This window comes from Scophthalmus maximus, chromosome 6 (genome assembly GCF_022379125.1).
Source record: "Scophthalmus maximus strain ysfricsl-2021 chromosome 6, ASM2237912v1, whole genome shotgun sequence".
NCBI classification, from domain to species: Eukaryota; Metazoa; Chordata; class Actinopteri; order Pleuronectiformes; family Scophthalmidae; genus Scophthalmus; species Scophthalmus maximus.
Window position 1 is genome coordinate 5,232,501 of NC_061520.1, and position 18,029 is coordinate 5,250,529.

Here is an 18,029-nt window from a genome sequence, read left to right on the forward strand (position 1 = left end):
TCTGTATAAACAGCATGGCCAGGAAAAAGATCAGAAACACATTTTAAACGTCAACCCTCCGAGTCGACACTCGATTCTGTCGACGGCCGAGTAAACGAGCGACGTGCGGATATAATTTTGAAATGTTCCTGGTGATGGGGGGGGGGCAGGAGCGGGGCAGCTGAAGTTCAGCGACTGTTGTTCGCAGAGGAGTGAGACTCGTCTCTGGTTTATTTGTGAGACCCATGTGAACGACGCAGGAGCTCGTGTCGTGATATGTGGTTTATTAATCGAGCAGTTTACACAAAATAACAAACATGTCACATATATGCTGTCGTTAGCGGCCGTGTTCATTTTACAGGATCCAACCGGATCTCCGCAGAGACGCTCGATCAGAGCGAAGCAGAGGAATCATATGAGACGGAGAGACTTCAAGACGTGGGTGATGGAAAGAAACGAACGGGAGGATCTGGGCTCTTGAACGAGGCTAAACACGAGGACGAGGATGACGAGAGCGAGGACGAGGACACGAGGGGATGGGATTGTAAAGAGGGGAGGATGGAAATAGGGAGATTTGGTTACAGAGGAAATCCGCTGGATGAGCAAGGCAGCAGCAGAGGGGTATTTTTCTCGGGGTAGACGAGGTGGTGAGCCGAATCTGTTGGAGGCGCTCAGTCACAAGGGCGAATAAAACGACTCTGCCCCAGAATTCATCACTCTGCTGCAAAATACAGAGGCAGAGAATTTAGAGCAGCGTTCGCTCAGAGCCAGTCCTGAGTCAGTGTGAACACAAACATGTCACTTTGTGCCTCGCTTCCTCTCCACCGCCGAGGTTTGTGTGGTGTCGGGGGGGTCGCAGGGAAACAGACAGAGTTTCTCTCCTGAAGAATCCATCGGTCCGCGTTCACCTGCCGCCAGTCGTTCTGCTTCTCTTTACTGGTGCACTGCAGCCAATCGTGACCTGTGGATCTTCTTCTCACATGAGAACAAAACAAACAGGGACCCAGTCACATAAACACTGCTGTGGACAGGTTATCCCTCTGTACACACTGTAAATAAAAACTCCCAAATCATGTGGATCGCCCCCCGGTGGCCGACTGCAGTATAGGTCATAAACTCCGCCCCCCTCCATGTTAGCGGATGGGACATGGACCGAACAAACAAAAAAAATCAAATCAGTCATTTTAGGTAGTTCTTATCGCACTGAAGTATGATCAAAAGATCACGTTTAGTTCTTTGATGCTCTAAAAAACGAGCTGAGACCGACTCATGATTGGCCGAGCACGTGTGTGGGCGGGACCTCGATACCGCGGCTCCAGTCCACAATCACTGCTGCACACACTCTGACTCCAAATGGCGTCAAAAGTGCAAGATGGCGGCGCCCGTATCCGAGATATTTTAGCTACATATTCGTACAACAGGAGGGAGGGGAGACATGTCGTCCATCTACATATACAGACATTGATTGTCTTTATATACAGACATTGATCGTCTTTATATACAGTCACTGATCGTCTTTATATACAGTCACTGATAGTCTTTATATACAGTCACTGATAGTCTCTATGTACAGTTATTGATTGTCTTTATATACAGTCCTCGATCGATAGACTATGGTCAATGTTGGGGTTATTTTTCCTGTGTGATGAAGTGAGCGGGGCATGATTTTGTTCTCTCCAGGCAGAGACTCTCCCGTTAGAGCAGCTGCCATTGTTTCACACCACATCGCTCACTGATGCTCAGACAAAAAGCTTTTATTGTCGCCTGCAGTTTGCAGGAGGAGCAGGATCTTTTGAACGTCTGCAGTTGCTCTTAAAGCTACATCAGATGTTAAGTGTTTTGGGGGCTGGTGGGGGGTGGGGGGGGGTTCATTCTGCAGCAAGAGAGCAAGGCTTCGTGGTCCTGGTTCCCTCCTCTGTCTCCTCAGAACGTCACTTGAATGGCGTCTTTCATTGATGATGTAACTGCAGAGCTTCTGGGAAACATTTCTAAGACCAAGTCTTCAGTTTGCAAAGGTGAGAAGGAAGAGGAGGAGGAGGAGGAGGAGGAGGAGGAGCAGGAGGAGGAGGAGCAGGAGGAGGAGGAGCAGGAGGAGGAGCAGGAGGAGAGTAATGGTGCGATGGACACAGAGGGGAGATGATGAAAGTCACATTGAGCATCCCGCCCCTCTCTCTCTCTCTCTCTCTCTCTCTCTCTCTCTCTCTCTCTCTCTCTCTCTCTCTCTCTCTCTCTCTCTCTCTCTCGGCGGGAGACGAGGACAGGTCCTGATCCTGACCGTCAGCTGTCTGATGGGTTTCCAGCAAACCAGCAAATGCACACACACACGCACACACACACACACACACGCACACACACACACACACACACACACACACCACACAGTCACAGTCCTCACACAGCCACATGTCCTCTGACACAGAAACACTGTCCGGTCGTCCGTGAACATTAACCCATCAACATGTTATAAACAGAAGATATGTATAAAGTCACTAGAGGAGATGAAATGGTGAAGACTTATTTCAGACTTCTTGATTGATTCTGTCTTTATCGCATGCAGGACACACAGAATGGAGCCACCGCTGATTCGTCCCACAGCATCTCTTTGACTCAATGTGGTCGTCTCCCTCAGGGAGGAACCCTTACCTGCCTTATGCAAACCTACCTGGAACAAACTGGAACGCATGAGACTAGAGAAGAAGAAAAAAAACGAGAGCGGGGCCGGGAAAGAGGCAACAGAGTGAGCGAGGAAGAGGCTCCGCGAGCATGTTTTAGTCATTCCAGTGAAACGCTTCGCTCCCTTGGGAAATGTTCTCATTTCCTCTTTTTGGCGTCTTAACATTAATGTTTCACCGTTCAATCTCACGGATGCGTGTTGTGACACAGCAGAAGAGCTCACGGTGGCTGAAATCCTCAGGTGACGCCGCCGACCCAGAAATAAACGCACTGTTCTGCAATTCTGCGAATAGATTTTATTTTGATAATCAGTTGATTGATCAAATATGAATAATGACAATCACAATGTGATGGGCAAGATAAATGTCAACCATGTTTTTCCTGAAGATGGTTTCTGTCATGGCTGACACGCCATGATTGACAGTCGATACTGACTCGCGATTGGCCAAATGACGTCACCAGCACAAGCTGGCGGCGCCCGTACCTAAGTGATTTCTGCTTCCATTTTTTGTTCAACGGGAGGAAATGGAGTCACGTCTGCCATCTCGACATAAAGTCACTGATGGTCTTTATATTCTGCTGCTGATGGTAAATTATTTTTTTATCACCCACATTCTTTCTTTGACTTTATTGCTTGTTGTCGTCGTCGTCGTCGTCTTCTTCTTCCTCTTCAGTCGAGCTCAGCCTGATGCGTTGAGGTAAATTACTTTTAGTAAAACTTTTTCATTCTTGGCTCCACTCTCTCTCTCGAGACGTGAACCTTTTTTTTAACCTGATGACGGAGAGAAGATTTTACAGAATCGGAAAAGAGGAGGGAAAATGAGAATGATAAATGTGTTTTTCAGCTGACAGGTAAAAGAGCGTTATTACCTGTTCAGACCAGCATCACCCACGGCGCCGAATAATCTCAGCTCAGTGATATTTCAGTGGCAGCTCGACATGAAGCGAAGGCAGGAGATGACGGGAGATGATTTTCTTAAGGCTGCAGTGACCAGACTGAAACATCTCGACATCCACTGGATGGACCCTGATGAAATTCATTCATCTTCCCTGCAGGATGTTATTTTATTTACATTTCTCAATATATATACTCCCTGCATCAGCGAAAACAAAAACCCACAACAATATACCAAACAAAAACAAAACACACATCCAAAAAACAATCTAAACCTCAGTATCTTCATATCTGATTAACTTAAATAGAAAATGTTAAATATGAATAAGCATATATATACATCAAATATATAGTTTTGATAATATACCATTTCTCTCTGTCGAGTATTCTCACAGTTTATCCTCTATGTTTCTACCTCCTCATATATATATATATATATATGTGTGTATAAAGAACATACATCCAGATGTTCAAGAGAAAGGAGATGAAGAAACAGAGGATGTAGTTGTTAAAGTTATGAGGACAACAACGTCCAGGGATGATGAGGATTCAGAGAGACTTGTCCGGGGAGGTGGCGATCAAATATCATTTCCTACGTCGCTTTTTTGTCCAAATTAATAATAATAGTTAATAGTGAATTCGACGTCCTGATCCTCTGGCGTTTTATCTTGCCTCATCGGAGGCTCAACGTGTCTCTGATCTATTGCAAACCCAGACTGTGAGGTCACATGTTAGATATGAAGTCCAGAATGACTCGGGCCCTGAAACACAACTCGTGACTGCGGCTCGTGGTTCTGGACTCAGGACTCTGACCCTGGACTCTTTGGTTTCCTGGTGCAGTTAATCCTTCGTGGACCTGATGCTTCTGCACATAACTCAGTGTATATTTTTTGTCTCCTCAAGGCTAAACAGAACCAGTGTAGTGATGTACAGTAGTGAGACTGTGTGTGTGTGCAGGTCGTAAAGCTCGTAAAGGCAGAATTTATGATTCTAGGTTAAATAAATAAAAAAGACTCGACTTTACACAATGTTTTTATGAAGCGGTTCAGTTTGCTGATGCAGTAAAAGATGCGCAGCAGCAGCAGCAGCCGCCTCAGGCCTGATGTGAAGGAATCACACACACATACTACATACAGCACATCCTCACACTGCCATGACACACGTCTCACTCTGTCGACTCTGTCAGAAAAACAACCTGCTGGCTTCTTTCTGTGGAGACTGTATGTTCCTCCAGAGCGTGGGAGGTTTCTTCTGTTCAGTCCGAACACATGCAGGTCATTGGAGACTCGGTGTGTGTGTGTGTGTGTGTGTGTGTGTGTGTGTGTGTGTGTGTGTGAGTGAGTGTGTGAGTGTGTGAGTGTGTGAGTGAGTGAGTGAGTGAGTGAGTGAGTGAGTGAGTGAGTGAGAATGGTTGTTTGTCTCCGTATGTCAGCCCTGTGATTGGCAGACAATCTGTCCAGGCGTTCTCCAAAATGGACGTACTGTAGTCACCGGGTCAAGAAAGTGAAGCCAATGCCTGAAGAGCTTGAAGCCTGTATTCTCTGGAATGACCAGCAGGGGGCGACTCACTTTATGAGTTATTTGTTTATAACGTCAGTCAACATTATCTTGAGCAGGTTATGGTTCAAACTCTACCTCCAAGTCTTCTTACATACAGCATGATGCTCGTTTTGGAAATAGCGTGGACGCAGTGTGATTGACAGCTACGGTCCAATGGGTGCAGGTGTCCTCGGGTTCTCGGGTCAGACGCAAATATGGCTACCTCTGCTTTCAAAAAGAGGTTGGCGCCGACCGTGATGCCAGACCGGAGGCTTCAAAGCTTCACAAACCAATGGGTGACGTCATGGTGGGATGAGACTTTGTTGTAAAGTCTCCTGCGTCTGTTCATCAGATCCCCTCAGATTAAATGAATCATCGGGGCAGAACGAGTTGGTCCCCGCTCGCTCCAAACTTAAAACTGAAAAATGTGTGTGTGTGTGTGTGTGTGTGTGTGTGTGTGTGTGTGTGTGTGTGTGTGTGTGTGTGTGTGTGTGTGTGTGTGTGTGTGTGTGTGTGTGTGTGTGTGTGTGTGTGTGTGTGTGTGTGTGTGTGTGTGTGTGTGTGTGTGTGTGTGAGAGAGAGAGAGAGAGAGAGAGAGAGAGCGCGTTTGACCCAGAGTTGACCACCGCTGACGGCGGCGTGTCACTAACGAGCGCCGTCAGCCTGCCACGTCCTGTCGTCTCTCTCTCTCTCTCTCTCTCTCTCTCTCTCTCTCTCTCTCTCTCTCTCTCTCTTTGATATTCTGCTGATGAAGTGGCTCTGATGATGAAAGCGCCCCCGCCCCGCCCCCTCTCTCAAAGCAAACCATTTATAACTTATTCGATCAAACGCTGTAAAATATGCATGATGTTTCTACACGTTTCTACATTTTTAAAGGGGGAACACACCACACTTGTTTCTCACACGGTTTCGGGGACAACGTCTCGTGTTCTGGACTGAAGTTCTGTCCCCGGCTCAATCTCAGATTCAATTCAAACAGGAGCCCTGAAGCCGAGCCGCCTCTTGCGTTGCGCTGGTGTTACAGTAACATGATGTGAAATCATCTCCTCTCGTGACTGTAATCTGTGCTGAAGCTGTAGCGTGTTTTCTCTACAACAAGGGTTTAATATCTGGGGGTGAGGCGCGTGCAGGTCCTCCTTCACTTCACGCCACTTCTCTGCGATTCCTTGTCTCTTCTCATCCCTCATGCTCTTCGTCTCCGCGAGGCACAGTCGGCAGCCGAACCTCATCTTTTCTCTTCTCCTCTGTCCGACTCGTTTCCTCATGCATTTTGAAGCAGTTTTTAATGTTTTTCCAGCGGAAAACTTTATCGTCTGCGTCTCTGAAACACAGAAAGTACATCAGAGGGAACGTTTTAAGAGCTTTACCCCTCCAAAGTGTGTGTGTGTGTGTGTGTGTGTGTAGCTCAAACATCCTCAGAAACACAAAGTGACAGATTCACTTTTTTCCTTCTTAAGATTTGAAGTCTCCTTTTGTGCTTAGTGTTTGTTTTTGTTCCCCCACCACACATAAAAAAACTTCTCACTTCCTTTTCTCTCTCTGAGAATAACATTAGACCAGTGTCGGACTCGGGGTCGGAGGATCCGTCCTGCAGAGCAGCTCCTCTGGGACCGGAGCTGCTGAAACTCTTAGCAATGCGGTTCTCCTCCGACGGACAGATGTGAAGTTCACTTTCGCTTTCACATTTCCCTCCTCGGCCGAAAAAACAGCTGCTCTCCATCCAAAAGCAGTTTTTTCTCTCCAGAAAAAAGCATTAAAAGCAGCACCGAACGTGTAGTTGTGGATTTTCTTTTTCACTTGAAGGGACTTGACACATTCTTTGTGTTGAAACTAGAAATCCCACTTTTTTTGTAAGTAAAGACTCGGTCACAAGAATGATTGGTTTCTGCGACCTCGCTGGCTTGGAACAGTCGCACGTGATTGTGCTGTGATGTGGTCAAACTCCTATCTTATCATAATCTGATCTCCTGAAACACATTGTGAAGCAGGTGTAAAATAAGACGCCGCGGTTTACGGTGATTTGACAGCGGCCGAGTGTCGTTGTCGGCCGCCACACGAACACACAGCGACGTGACATGTATTCATTTATCGACGACAAGGAATCATTCTTCCGCCGAGCATAGTGGTTGCCTAGCAACCCGCAGACGACGCAGCGGGAGGCGTGAAGATCGGGGGCTGATTGTTAACATTGATGGGGATCAATAATTGCGCCGGGCGGAGCCAGAAGCAGGAAGCGGCTCCAGAATTTTTTTCTTCGTTGCATTTCGGGGCGTCGGTGAGATTCAGATTCGCATTTCTGTCCCGTCACAGACGTGACTTCTGTTCATCACAGAGATATTTGTGCAGCGGAGCTTGTTGAGCTGTTGGTCGGTGTCGACGGTCAACATGGAGCCGAGGAAGTTTCACAATGAGGTATTAAGATGAATATCCAGATCGTCCAGAGAACAGAGAACAAACCGCATCGTCTGTTTAACGCTCCAAGACTTCTTTTCTTCGCGTCTCCAGCTCTTCAGTTCCTCAGCGTCTCTTTTTCCGTCCATTTCTCTCAGCAACTCATCCAGTAAATCCACATTAACAACATCTGACATCTTAAAACTGTGCGACATCGCTGCGACGAGGCCACAGGTGTGTGTCTGCAGCAGGTCATATGATCTCTCCATCCTCTGTTACGTAGAGGATCCCGCGCGGCGTGCGGACGACACAAGTGCGTGTAAGTTCCACCCCCCCAGTTCTCCGATGTTTCCAGAAATGTGTCCCGGTTCTTCAGTCAGACGAGTCGTCCATTAAATAGGCAGCTGACTGCCGCCGCAGTTCTCTACAGTCCAGAGAGACGCCGGCGCTCACAGATCAGCCACAAATCACCGGCCTCGTCCGCAGCTTCCCCGCCGACGACGCAGCCGCCCCGAGCCAACCCGCCGGATTTTTCTGTATTACCCGTGACCGAATATTGATCCGGGTGATCATTCTTGGCTTTGGGCATGTCCATACCGCTGTGCGAGTGCGAGCGTGGTCGCGGACTGAGCGATGGCCTCGTTCCACTCCGACCACCGAGTGCCGGAGTTACGGCTGCGAGTGTCGCGACTCGCAAGGTCGAAAGCGCGAGGCGCTGCCGGAGCCTCGTCGCGGCCGAATGGTCAGAGCGACCGCCGGAAGCGAACGCAGCCTCGGGGAACCAAGGGGAGCCAATCACAGCCCCGCAAGTCTCTGTCGGTGCGGCGCTGCACGGAACCTGTGTGGGTTCCCTCCGCAGTTAACCCTCAGATACAAACTCTAAGTGTCCCGCATGAAATGGTCTGTAACCGCCATGATTCACTTTGGTCCTTTTCTGTCTTTTCTCGTCCATCGAAGGAGCTCCTGCTGTTGGTTGCCGTGGCGAGGCCCGGTTGATATACGCAAACGCATCATTGTCTGTGATGATGATTCCACAATGTGTGTTGCCTTTTTCGCGGGAGCAATTTCAAGACATTGGGTACTTTTAGTCAAATGCTCGTTCATCGGCTTCAGCCATCTCGGTTGTTTGCAGAAGTGGCTTCTGTCCGCGTGGTGGAAACCCCCCTCCCCCCCCCCGCCTGTTATCAGATAATCGGTTGGGATAGGGGGGGCCGGCAAGTTTTTTCTGCCTGGGGGGGAAATCGCTTTTAAATGAGCTCCTGGTTCCCAGGCTGTAGCGATTGGTAGGCTTTTAATTTGAAAAGTCAACAGGTAGAGCATTGCTTCAGTCAGGAACCAACTTCAGCGACTTCGTTTGCGAATCCAAAAAAAGCTCTTCCTCACTTCTACCTGTTCCAGTCTTCACGACTGTTTCCTGTCGGCGCTAGAATAGATTTTACAGCTGATTTTAAAAAACCTCGTATCGCCGGACTCCTGCTCGTCTGAACAGGCTCTGTGGTCTGACTCCTCCCTGTTTCCATGACCACCGGCACCACCACCACCGCCGCTGCTGCAGGGATCCACTCAGGGTCCGACTCAGTCTGGGCGGCAGCAGTATGTACAGAAATATATCGTTGAATTGATTCACCTGTAACATGATGGATATCACAGATCCCCCGTCATAACACAATAATCCATCAACACTGAGGACTGAATTATTAACTCTTCAGTGAGAAGCTTGTTTTCGTGTTGAAAGTCGAGCACATGATCTTTGTTAATGAATAAGACACCCATCACTCTTCAATACACTCTTCATCATCTCTTTAACACTCTTTTTAACGACAGATATTTTCCGTAGGAGACGTGACTGTGACCCGATCGTGTTTATCTTGTCATGTCTGTCGACGGGATGAAGAAACGCATGTTAGTTCATTTGTCTGACGCAGACGCGTTGACCCTGAACGTCTCGGTGAAGCCCTCCACTCCCGTCGTCGTGCCTCCGGCCTCATTAAACAGTCTCGTGGTTCAGGCTCAGCGATTCGGTCAGAGATCCTCTCCTGGTTTGATACAGTCGCACCGACCCTGTCGCACAGAGCCGCTGTGGCGTCTCACGCGGTCGCGCGCCGCGCTGTCGTCGCTCTCGTTCCGCCTCGAAGGCGTCCCGACGTGGACGCGGCGCTGCGGCGCGATGGGAGCTTTGGTGAAGGCCCCACTTGGTCCGCGGGGGCACGTGTATTATCGTGGGCCCAGAGAGAAACACGACCGCCGGGTGATTTGTCTCTGCAGCTCGAACAGAGCCCGGTACAACAGTAACAGTCCTCCGTGCACGTGGAGGCGTCTCACGCCACTGATCAAGCAGAGACAGTCGCTCTCTGGTGTCACCGAAGAAGCTTCCTGTTCAGAGACGTCTCGTTAACGGCAATCTGCTTCCCCATTGTTCCTGTTCACGCCCGTTGGAACGTCTCCGTCAGCCAACGCGTTCATCGTCCGCGTCTCTGGTGAAATCAAAATGAAACTGCTTGATTCATGTTTTTAAGACTGTAGGTCGAGCAGGGGAACGGATCTGTTCTCCATCATCACACACGGTCCAGTGCTCCACCTCCATTTCCTCCTGTACTTGTTATTCACTCATCGACGTCCTCATCCGCTCGTACCTCATCAAAATAAACCATATTCTGTGAAGTTTAAACTTCTCATTCGCCGCTTTGTGTTTTAACAACAATATTCAAATCAGTATAAAACTGTCTTTTAAAAAGAGCCTCATGCTGGAGTCATTCAAACTGAATGAAACATTCAGGATATCACGTTACTGTCGTAACTAAATACTTAAATAAAACTGACACTTCTCCGATCAATTAGTTATGATCACTTCAGACCAGCAGCCTCTTTCGGTTGAATATTGATCTCACGCTCCGTTCTCCTCCGTCTTTCTTTCTCCTCCGTCGTTCTTTCTCCTCCGTCGTTCTTTCTCCTCCGTCGTTCTTTCTCCTCCGTCTTTCTTTCTCCTCCGTCGTTCTTTCTCGTCGTCTCACTCCATAAGTAGAATTAGTAATTTCACTCTTGAATATTTTGCGGTTTTGTTGTGTTAATGGTCTATGACCCTGAACATATGTTAGAATATATTTATTTATATTTCTATCATTCTTCAATGAAACAGGCTCATATTGTCTGAAGCAGTTTAGTCCTGAAGCAGAAGTATGAACGTTTATAGGGACAGTGTGAATATGATGTTTAATTCATCTGTTGACCGAAACGCTCATCGTCAATATTAGAGCCCGACCTATACATCGGTTGGTCGATATGATTCGCAGACATATCGGTATCGGCGTTTACGTTTACCGATACAAACTCTTTTATTGCGCAGAATAAACAATGCAGAAAAAAAGTGTGCGTTTATCTACATTTTACTTAATAAATTATGTTTATTTCCCCTAATACATGTTAACATCTATGCTTAATTTTTGTTTATAGTTATTAATGATAAAGTTTATGGTTAAACCAAAATATCAAGGCTTAATTACATTTTTTAATTACACATTCTTAATGACAGATTTTTTTTAAATATATTAAAATATGTATATAATCGGAAATCTTGTACGCCCTAATACCAATATCGCCCCCCAAAAATCCATATGGGTCGGGCTCTAGTCGATATGTTTGATCCAGAACGCTGCAGCTCTGAATCTTGAGACGAGGAGTCATTAAGATACACGATGAGGTTTTTCGGCAGAGGAGATGCCGACTTCTTGGTTCTCGGCTTTTTCGTGAAGCCGAATGGATGATTTGGGCCGAACCCATGCGCATAACTGATGTTCTTATCAATGAGAAGTGATACGGCATGTAATGAGCTCTGCTCATAAAAGACTTGATTTACAATTTTAAAAATCCTGAACCTCGGACTCATTAATCATAAAGTTCAGGGGCGGAGATTTTAAGACCCTTTATTGAAACTTCTCCTCGTTGAAATGAGTCAAACAAACCAGAGCTGTGTTCTAAGTGTAGTTGTGTTTTGACATTATATTTTCAAATAGTTTTAATCGAGGTAACGGTGCGCTTCATGTGGTCGCCAGTTGGTGGCGTCATATCTCCTTTGTGCACGTGTCAGTGTTGGGTTTGTCTGCCAGAAACGTCAAAATTCGTATATTTTGAATCTTGTTTGAAGTCACAGTTTTACGATACACTTTTTTTTAGATCTTTGTGGATTTTGAACCAGATGAAGGATTTTAGTCGTCGGACGTCTGAATCTAAAGTTATCAGAGAAAACAAGCTGAGCAAACAGCGTCGGAGAGACACCGATTTTTAGCGTGACGCTGCTTCATTCAGTGTTTTCACTGGATTGCATCGGCGGCTCTGTTTTTTTTTTGGAGTGGAGGAAACTTCCGAGGACAATCCAGCTCCGGAACCATGAACACCGAAGGAATCCGAAAACCAGGAGGAGGCGACTGACATGAAAACTACAACTCCCATGATCCCACAGTGCTTCACCAGGTCCACAATGTACGTCTTCACTGTTTTGACCGAGGCGCCACCTTAAACAATGACACGTGTGTTTGAAGGAACGCACCAATACAACACTGTAAAAACACTAGTGAGTGAGAAGATCCAGTGTGGCAGCTGCAGAGATCCGTCGTTAAATATTCATGTCGTGTGCCGCTTCTCCGTGGCTCCTCCTCCACGATCATTCTCCTCTTCAGTGGTTTTGCCGGCGGCTTCGTAATGCCTCCATTGATTTACACGTCTCCTCCGTGATGCAGCCTCCGGCTCTGAGCGCAGAACATGGCCGCGTTTTTTTGTCCTGCCCGAGCCCGTGAGCAGAGAACATAGATCAGGCGGGCACCGGCGGGAAGCGCCCGGCACCGCACACATTCACTTTCAGCGAGCACGCCGACCGCTCTCAAAGCGCCGCGATGAGGTCGTACGTCAGCGGCCCGCCGAGGAACCCAATTAAGGAGGGTTGTCTATCACATTAATGTCCGTCTCTCACTTCGCCGTGAGGCCTGGAAACTTCTGTCTCCTCCCCCGCATGAACAGATAAGCGCCCCGCGGCCGACGGGACGGTAAAAACCCGACGTTCGGCGACGTCCTCCTCCCGAGTGACAGTCATCGACAAACGCGGGGCGTGTTCAAAGGTCACGCAGAGGGCAGTCGCGGCGATGCAGCTGCCCTCAGGGCCCGACGCACACGTCACCCTCAAACCAGAGATCGAGGGACGCCATGAGAATGTATCAAACTGGAACGTCGCTTGTACTTTCAGCCGAGGCCTTCAACAGTCCTCAAAGCCCATCAAGCCGCGCCCCCATCCCGCACACTCACAGATGTCAATCCACCAAATATGTCCGAGTGTTTTTTATCCATCAAGATCCATGAATTATTCTCTCAATCTTTGAAAATGTGTGTAAAGCCAGGTCCACGCCAACACTTCGTGGATTCTCTCTCGGGCCACATCCCATCCTTCCGCCACATTTACTGGAAAACTGTTGAGTAGTTTTTAATCTTACTGGAGTGTGAGAATCTGTCACTCGTGGATCAGAAAGAAGAAGGATGTGGCTAATGAGGCCTGTTGAGAGAGAGAAAGGTGAGACGCGTTTGTTGAAGCGAGGGACTTCTCAGCCCGCAGCTCTCATGGTTCATCTGTTTCTCCTCGTACTTTCTAACGTGACCTAGGTGGATCCATGAAATGTCTGAGGGGCCGATTTTGTTTCTTCACTTCCCACAACTTTTTTAGCCCTTTGAACAAACTCTTGTATCGCAGTCACTGACAATACAACCTCTGCTTATCTTCCTCAGAATCGTATTTTAGCGGGACGTCCGGGCGGTAACGGCGTAATGACGTCGAGGTTTGCTCTGTCTCCTCAGGTGGAATCTGCATCGCGCAGTCACTGAAGATCCCCCACGACCACAAACCGTCGGACTTCGATAAAATCATCCGTCTGCTGCTGGACACTCGCTACGCCCGGGCGGTCATCCTGTTCGCCTCGGACGAGGACATCAGGTGAGTTGTGTTTGTTCCTGGATGTTTCATATCTGCTCTGTAAATCTCACCTGCTGTTCTGCTCTGAGAGCCAAAACCAAGAAGCAGAAATTTATATTTCATATTTTCTTTGTTTCATGCCATCGTCCCCTGGTTTTTTGCATTAATTCCACGAAAAAACGTAAATTGTTTTTCTTTTCTTTTTTCGTTTTAACAATTAAAAACGAATCAGCAAGTCAAGTCTCTTTTATTTATGTGGCACATTTAGAACCGACGGGAGTCGACGCAGAGAGCTTTACAGCCGCGGCAGATGGATTAACTAAACAAGTGCACATAAATAAAGGAACAGGGAGCGTGAGGGGAAAAATCAATACGATGCAAAAGAAACAAGAGATTAAGGAGAAACCCGAATAATAACAACATCAGGTTAAAATGCAGTAAAAAAAAACTAAAAAAAAAAACATTAAACCAAATTATGAGTTGAACTCAGACTGAACTACAGAAAGAAACAGGGAGAATTCTCACCTGCGGGTCTGAGGCCAGAGGCCCGGACTGAGGATGACCTCGGTGACCTGAGGATGAAGAGCAGAGATCGGTTCGGAGCTTTAGGAACAAACTAAAGGAGAACAGTGCAGCACTGACGTGTTTGTCTGATTGTAACAGTTAAAAGTCTGGAAGCTGCAGGTTGGATCTCCTGAAGTCGAGAGACGGTGAAAGTGTTCACTCAAAGATGAGTTCACTCTCTTCCACACGCACATGTGTGGTAATAACATGAACATCATTCGTAGTATTTAAAGTCATGTACACACGCTGAAGATCAAATCTGAGCTGCTGATGAAAAAAAATCTGATTATATTTTGTTTAAATAACTAACAGTCCTTAGATTCAATCAAACCTCACAGCTAAGACAACAAAACAATGCAGATCATGAAACCATCTGTTAAATTGAGGAAATTGTCAAATTTCCTCAATTTAACAGATGTCCAAAAGTTCTGTTCTTTTGGACATTGTTTAAAAAATGCTGGAAAACCATACAAACTGTTGATTCTCTATTGAATCCACATCATCTCAGCTGCCGATGGTGGAAGTTACAGGTTTATATAAGTTACCGTACAGCAGCTTATAAAAATCTGAGAACCTCATGAAACCACATTTAAATCTGCTAGATCCAGGTTTTTATTTGGATCCTCACCAAATCTCACATACTCATTGATATTAGTCCCCTAAATGTGCCTGATTTCTCTCATCAAGGTTCACGAATTACTCCCTGAGTAGATGACAAAGAAACTCCTGCATGACATGTCGACATGCCATGCATCCTTTGCGGACTTAACAGGTGAATAAAAGTGAGATGAGGATCACAGGTAGGGCTGCACTGTAAAAAGTTGCTTTAAGCAGATATTTAAATGGGGGATTTCCCTTGTTCCAAAGTCTGGATCTTGGATAGAACAGGCTAATCTGGGTCGAGGACTCTCCAGGAGAACAGCAGAGGAGGGTGGTACCAATAAATACTTTAAGTGTGACAAAAACTTTTGAATCCACTTAAAAAACGAGATGAAGGAAGACTGTGACGGCTGCTAACTTCCGGACCAGCGTTCGAGAGGAGACAGTTAAGACATTGTGTGTTGTGTCTTCGGTGATGAACATGTGACAGAACGCACAGCATGTGACTCGTGGCGGTGTGTGTTTGGATTGCAGGGGGATCCTGAACGCCAGTAAGCGAGCCGACCTGGTCGGCCATTTCCTGTGGATCGGCTCCGACAGCTGGGGGGCCAAAAACAGTCCCATCCACCAGCTGGAGGACGCCGCCGTGGGAGCCGTCACCATCCTGCCGAAGAGAGCCACCATCAGCGGTGAGTTCAGTTAGTTTTGTCGCGCACGTGTCGTTAAAGTGAGGACCCGACAGCTGGAGGTGTTCAGAGACACACTTGAGACCACGGTGAACACCGGTGTATAATAATCACGTGTGGCTGTTCCAAAGCAGCGAGCTCGCAGCCGTCAGCCATGACCACGGGCTCTCCTCGGTCATCACGTTACTAAAGACGCCTGAAGACGGAGTGATGACGAGACCAATGAAACAGCTTCACTCATGGCTGCCATCTGCTATCCTTCTTCTTGTTCTGTCTTTTTCTTTGTTGGACCTTAACAAACAAAAGCAGGATGTGGCGTGACGTGTGACTAGGTCCCATTTCAGTAATATTACATTTTTAGAAGGAAGACGTATCAAATCGATTCCTGAGTTCCGTAATGCCATCTAATTGGGAGAGAGGTGTATCTTAAGATATCTACCCTGTGGTTCTCAACTGATGCAGCCTCAGCACCAGGGACGCTGGAAACCGGGCTGCTGAGGGGGCTGCAGCGCCTTCTACTGGTGAGGGGCTGTAACTTCACCCCTTTAACTTTTTTTTTTTCCACGACCCACTGAAACTGATGAAGAAGAACTAAATAGTCGGTGGAGTAGCAGGCTCCACCCGAGGGCCCTCATTAATATACTCTGCTGTATTCTGGGGCCCCTGACGCTCAGGGGCCTGGAGCCTCAAAGCTTGCGGCGTCATTTTCTTGTGAACAGACCAAAGTCAAATTTACATTCAGTGATTCTCACTAAACATCTCCGTGTGTGTGTGTGTGTGTGTGTGTGTGTGTGTGTGTGTGTGTGTGTGTGTGTGTGTGTGTGTGTGTGTGTGTGTGTGTGTGTGTGTGTGTGTGTGTGTGTGTGTGCGAGAGAGAATTATTTTCCTTCCTCCCTCGTTGAATATCTGTAAACATGATTTTTCTTCTTCTCTGCCTTTATTTCATGTCGCGTCACCATCTCCTGTAGAGCAGTTGAATTGTGTGAACACCACGCAGACACACACACACACGCGTGCGTGTCCTCAGTGCAGGAGAACAAATAAATCTGAGCCGCCCATGAACACATGCTGTAGCTGCATGATGTTTACTCTGTGGTGAAAACAAAAGAATAACTGAGAAAGAGACGTCTCTTGTTTTTAAATCAAAGCTCTCATGTCTCCAGACCGACTGTGTGTGCGTGTGTGTGTCTGTGGAGTCACCGACACAAACACTGACATCGTGACATCGTGACATCGTGACACACTGTGACACTGTTGGACTGTGGACATGATGCAGATGTGAAGAGGTCTGGTGTCTGCAGTGAGACGTTCTCTCGTCACAGTGTGATGTCATGTGCAGTTAAAAAGAACCAAAAACATGAGACGGAGAATGAGTGTGTGAAGGGAAAGCCAAAGAGAGACAGATCCAACGAAGTAAAGAACCTGAGGGAGAGAGAGAGGTGGAGAAGCAGCTGAGGATGAGGAGGACCGACGACAGCATCAGGGAAGCTTCCCTCCCGCTGAGTCCCGCGGCCTCCAGCTGAGACGGATTCACTTCCCAGAGTCAATTAAACCCTGGAATCCACAAATCTCAGGCCTTTAATGTCAGAGCTGCGGCGCTGATGAGCCACTGCGGTTAATGACGGTGCAGAAGTCACATAAACATAAGTAAGTTGAGTGATTTCATTACTGAGCTAAGCTGGATTCGTATGAAGAGGTTTCACTGCACCTGCAATGAGTTGCTTCTCCTCCTCCTCCTCCGGTGCGTGAGCCTCAGTCATCGCCCGCTTTTCACTGATACACATCTGAGGCTCCGCCCACACGCTCTGAAACCCATCACTGTTGCTACGGTTACGCCTCACGTTCACACGATTCGGGAGGCTTTTGCAAAGGCTGCTGGCCCCAGCAAGCTCCCAGCCTTCAATCTAAGCTTAGATAGCGGTTTCCTCCCGTTTCCAGTCTTTATGCTAAACTAAACCAAAGGCTTCCTCCTGTTTCAAATCCAGCTAAGCTAAGCAAAAAGGTTCCTCCTGTTTCAATACTACATGATAAGCCAGACTAAAGATGTACTCCTGTTTCCAGACTTTGTGCTAAGACAAGCTCACACTGACCTCTTGTTTCCAGCCTAGATGCTAAGCTAAGCCAACGGTTTCCTCCTGCTTCCCGTCTTTATGCTAAACTAAACCAAACGGCTTCCTACTCATTCCAGTCTAGCTAAGCTAAGCTAACAGTTTCCTCCTGTTTCGACTTTATGCTAACACAAGCTAGCAGTTTCCTCTTGTTTCCTGCCTTGATGCTAATCTAAGCTAACAGTTTCCTCCTGTTTCCAGTCTTTACGCAAAGCTAAGCACCCTGATTCCCCATGGTTCCAGTCGTTATGCTATCTAAGCTAACGGGTTTCCTCCTGTTTCCAGTCGTTATGCTAACTAAGCTAACGGGTTCCTCCTGTTTCCAGTCGTTATGCTAACTAAGCTAACGGTTTCCTCCTGTTTCCAGTCTTTATGCTAACTAGGCTAACGGTTTCCTCCTGTTTCCAGTCTTCATGCTAACTAAGCTAACGGTTTCCTCCTGTTTCCATTCTTTATGCTAACTAAGCTAACGGTTTCCTCCTGTTTCCATTCTTTATGCTAACTAAGCTAACGGTTTCCTCCTGTTTCCAGTCTTCATGCTAACTAAGCTAACGGTTTCCTCCTGTTTCCATTCTTTATGCTAACTAAGCTAACGGTTTCCTCCTGTTTCCATTCTTTATGCTAACTAAGCTAACGGTTTCCTC

General features: G+C 47.2%; 1 protein-coding gene across 7 annotated transcripts in view; it reads left to right on the forward strand.

The window, feature by feature from the left end:
* LOC118309605 (metabotropic glutamate receptor 7) overlaps positions 1-18,029 on the forward strand; it is a 215,066-nt gene that overhangs the window by 131,418 nt on the left and 65,619 nt on the right. For all 7 annotated transcript variants that reach the window (XM_035631934.2, XM_035631935.2, XM_047332806.1 and 4 more), the window contains 2 exons: positions 13,313-13,448; positions 15,126-15,280. In XM_035631934.2, the coding sequence (XP_035487827.2) occupies positions 13,313-13,448; positions 15,126-15,280 (291 nt within the window). The remainder of the gene's footprint in view (positions 1-13,312; positions 13,449-15,125; positions 15,281-18,029) is intronic.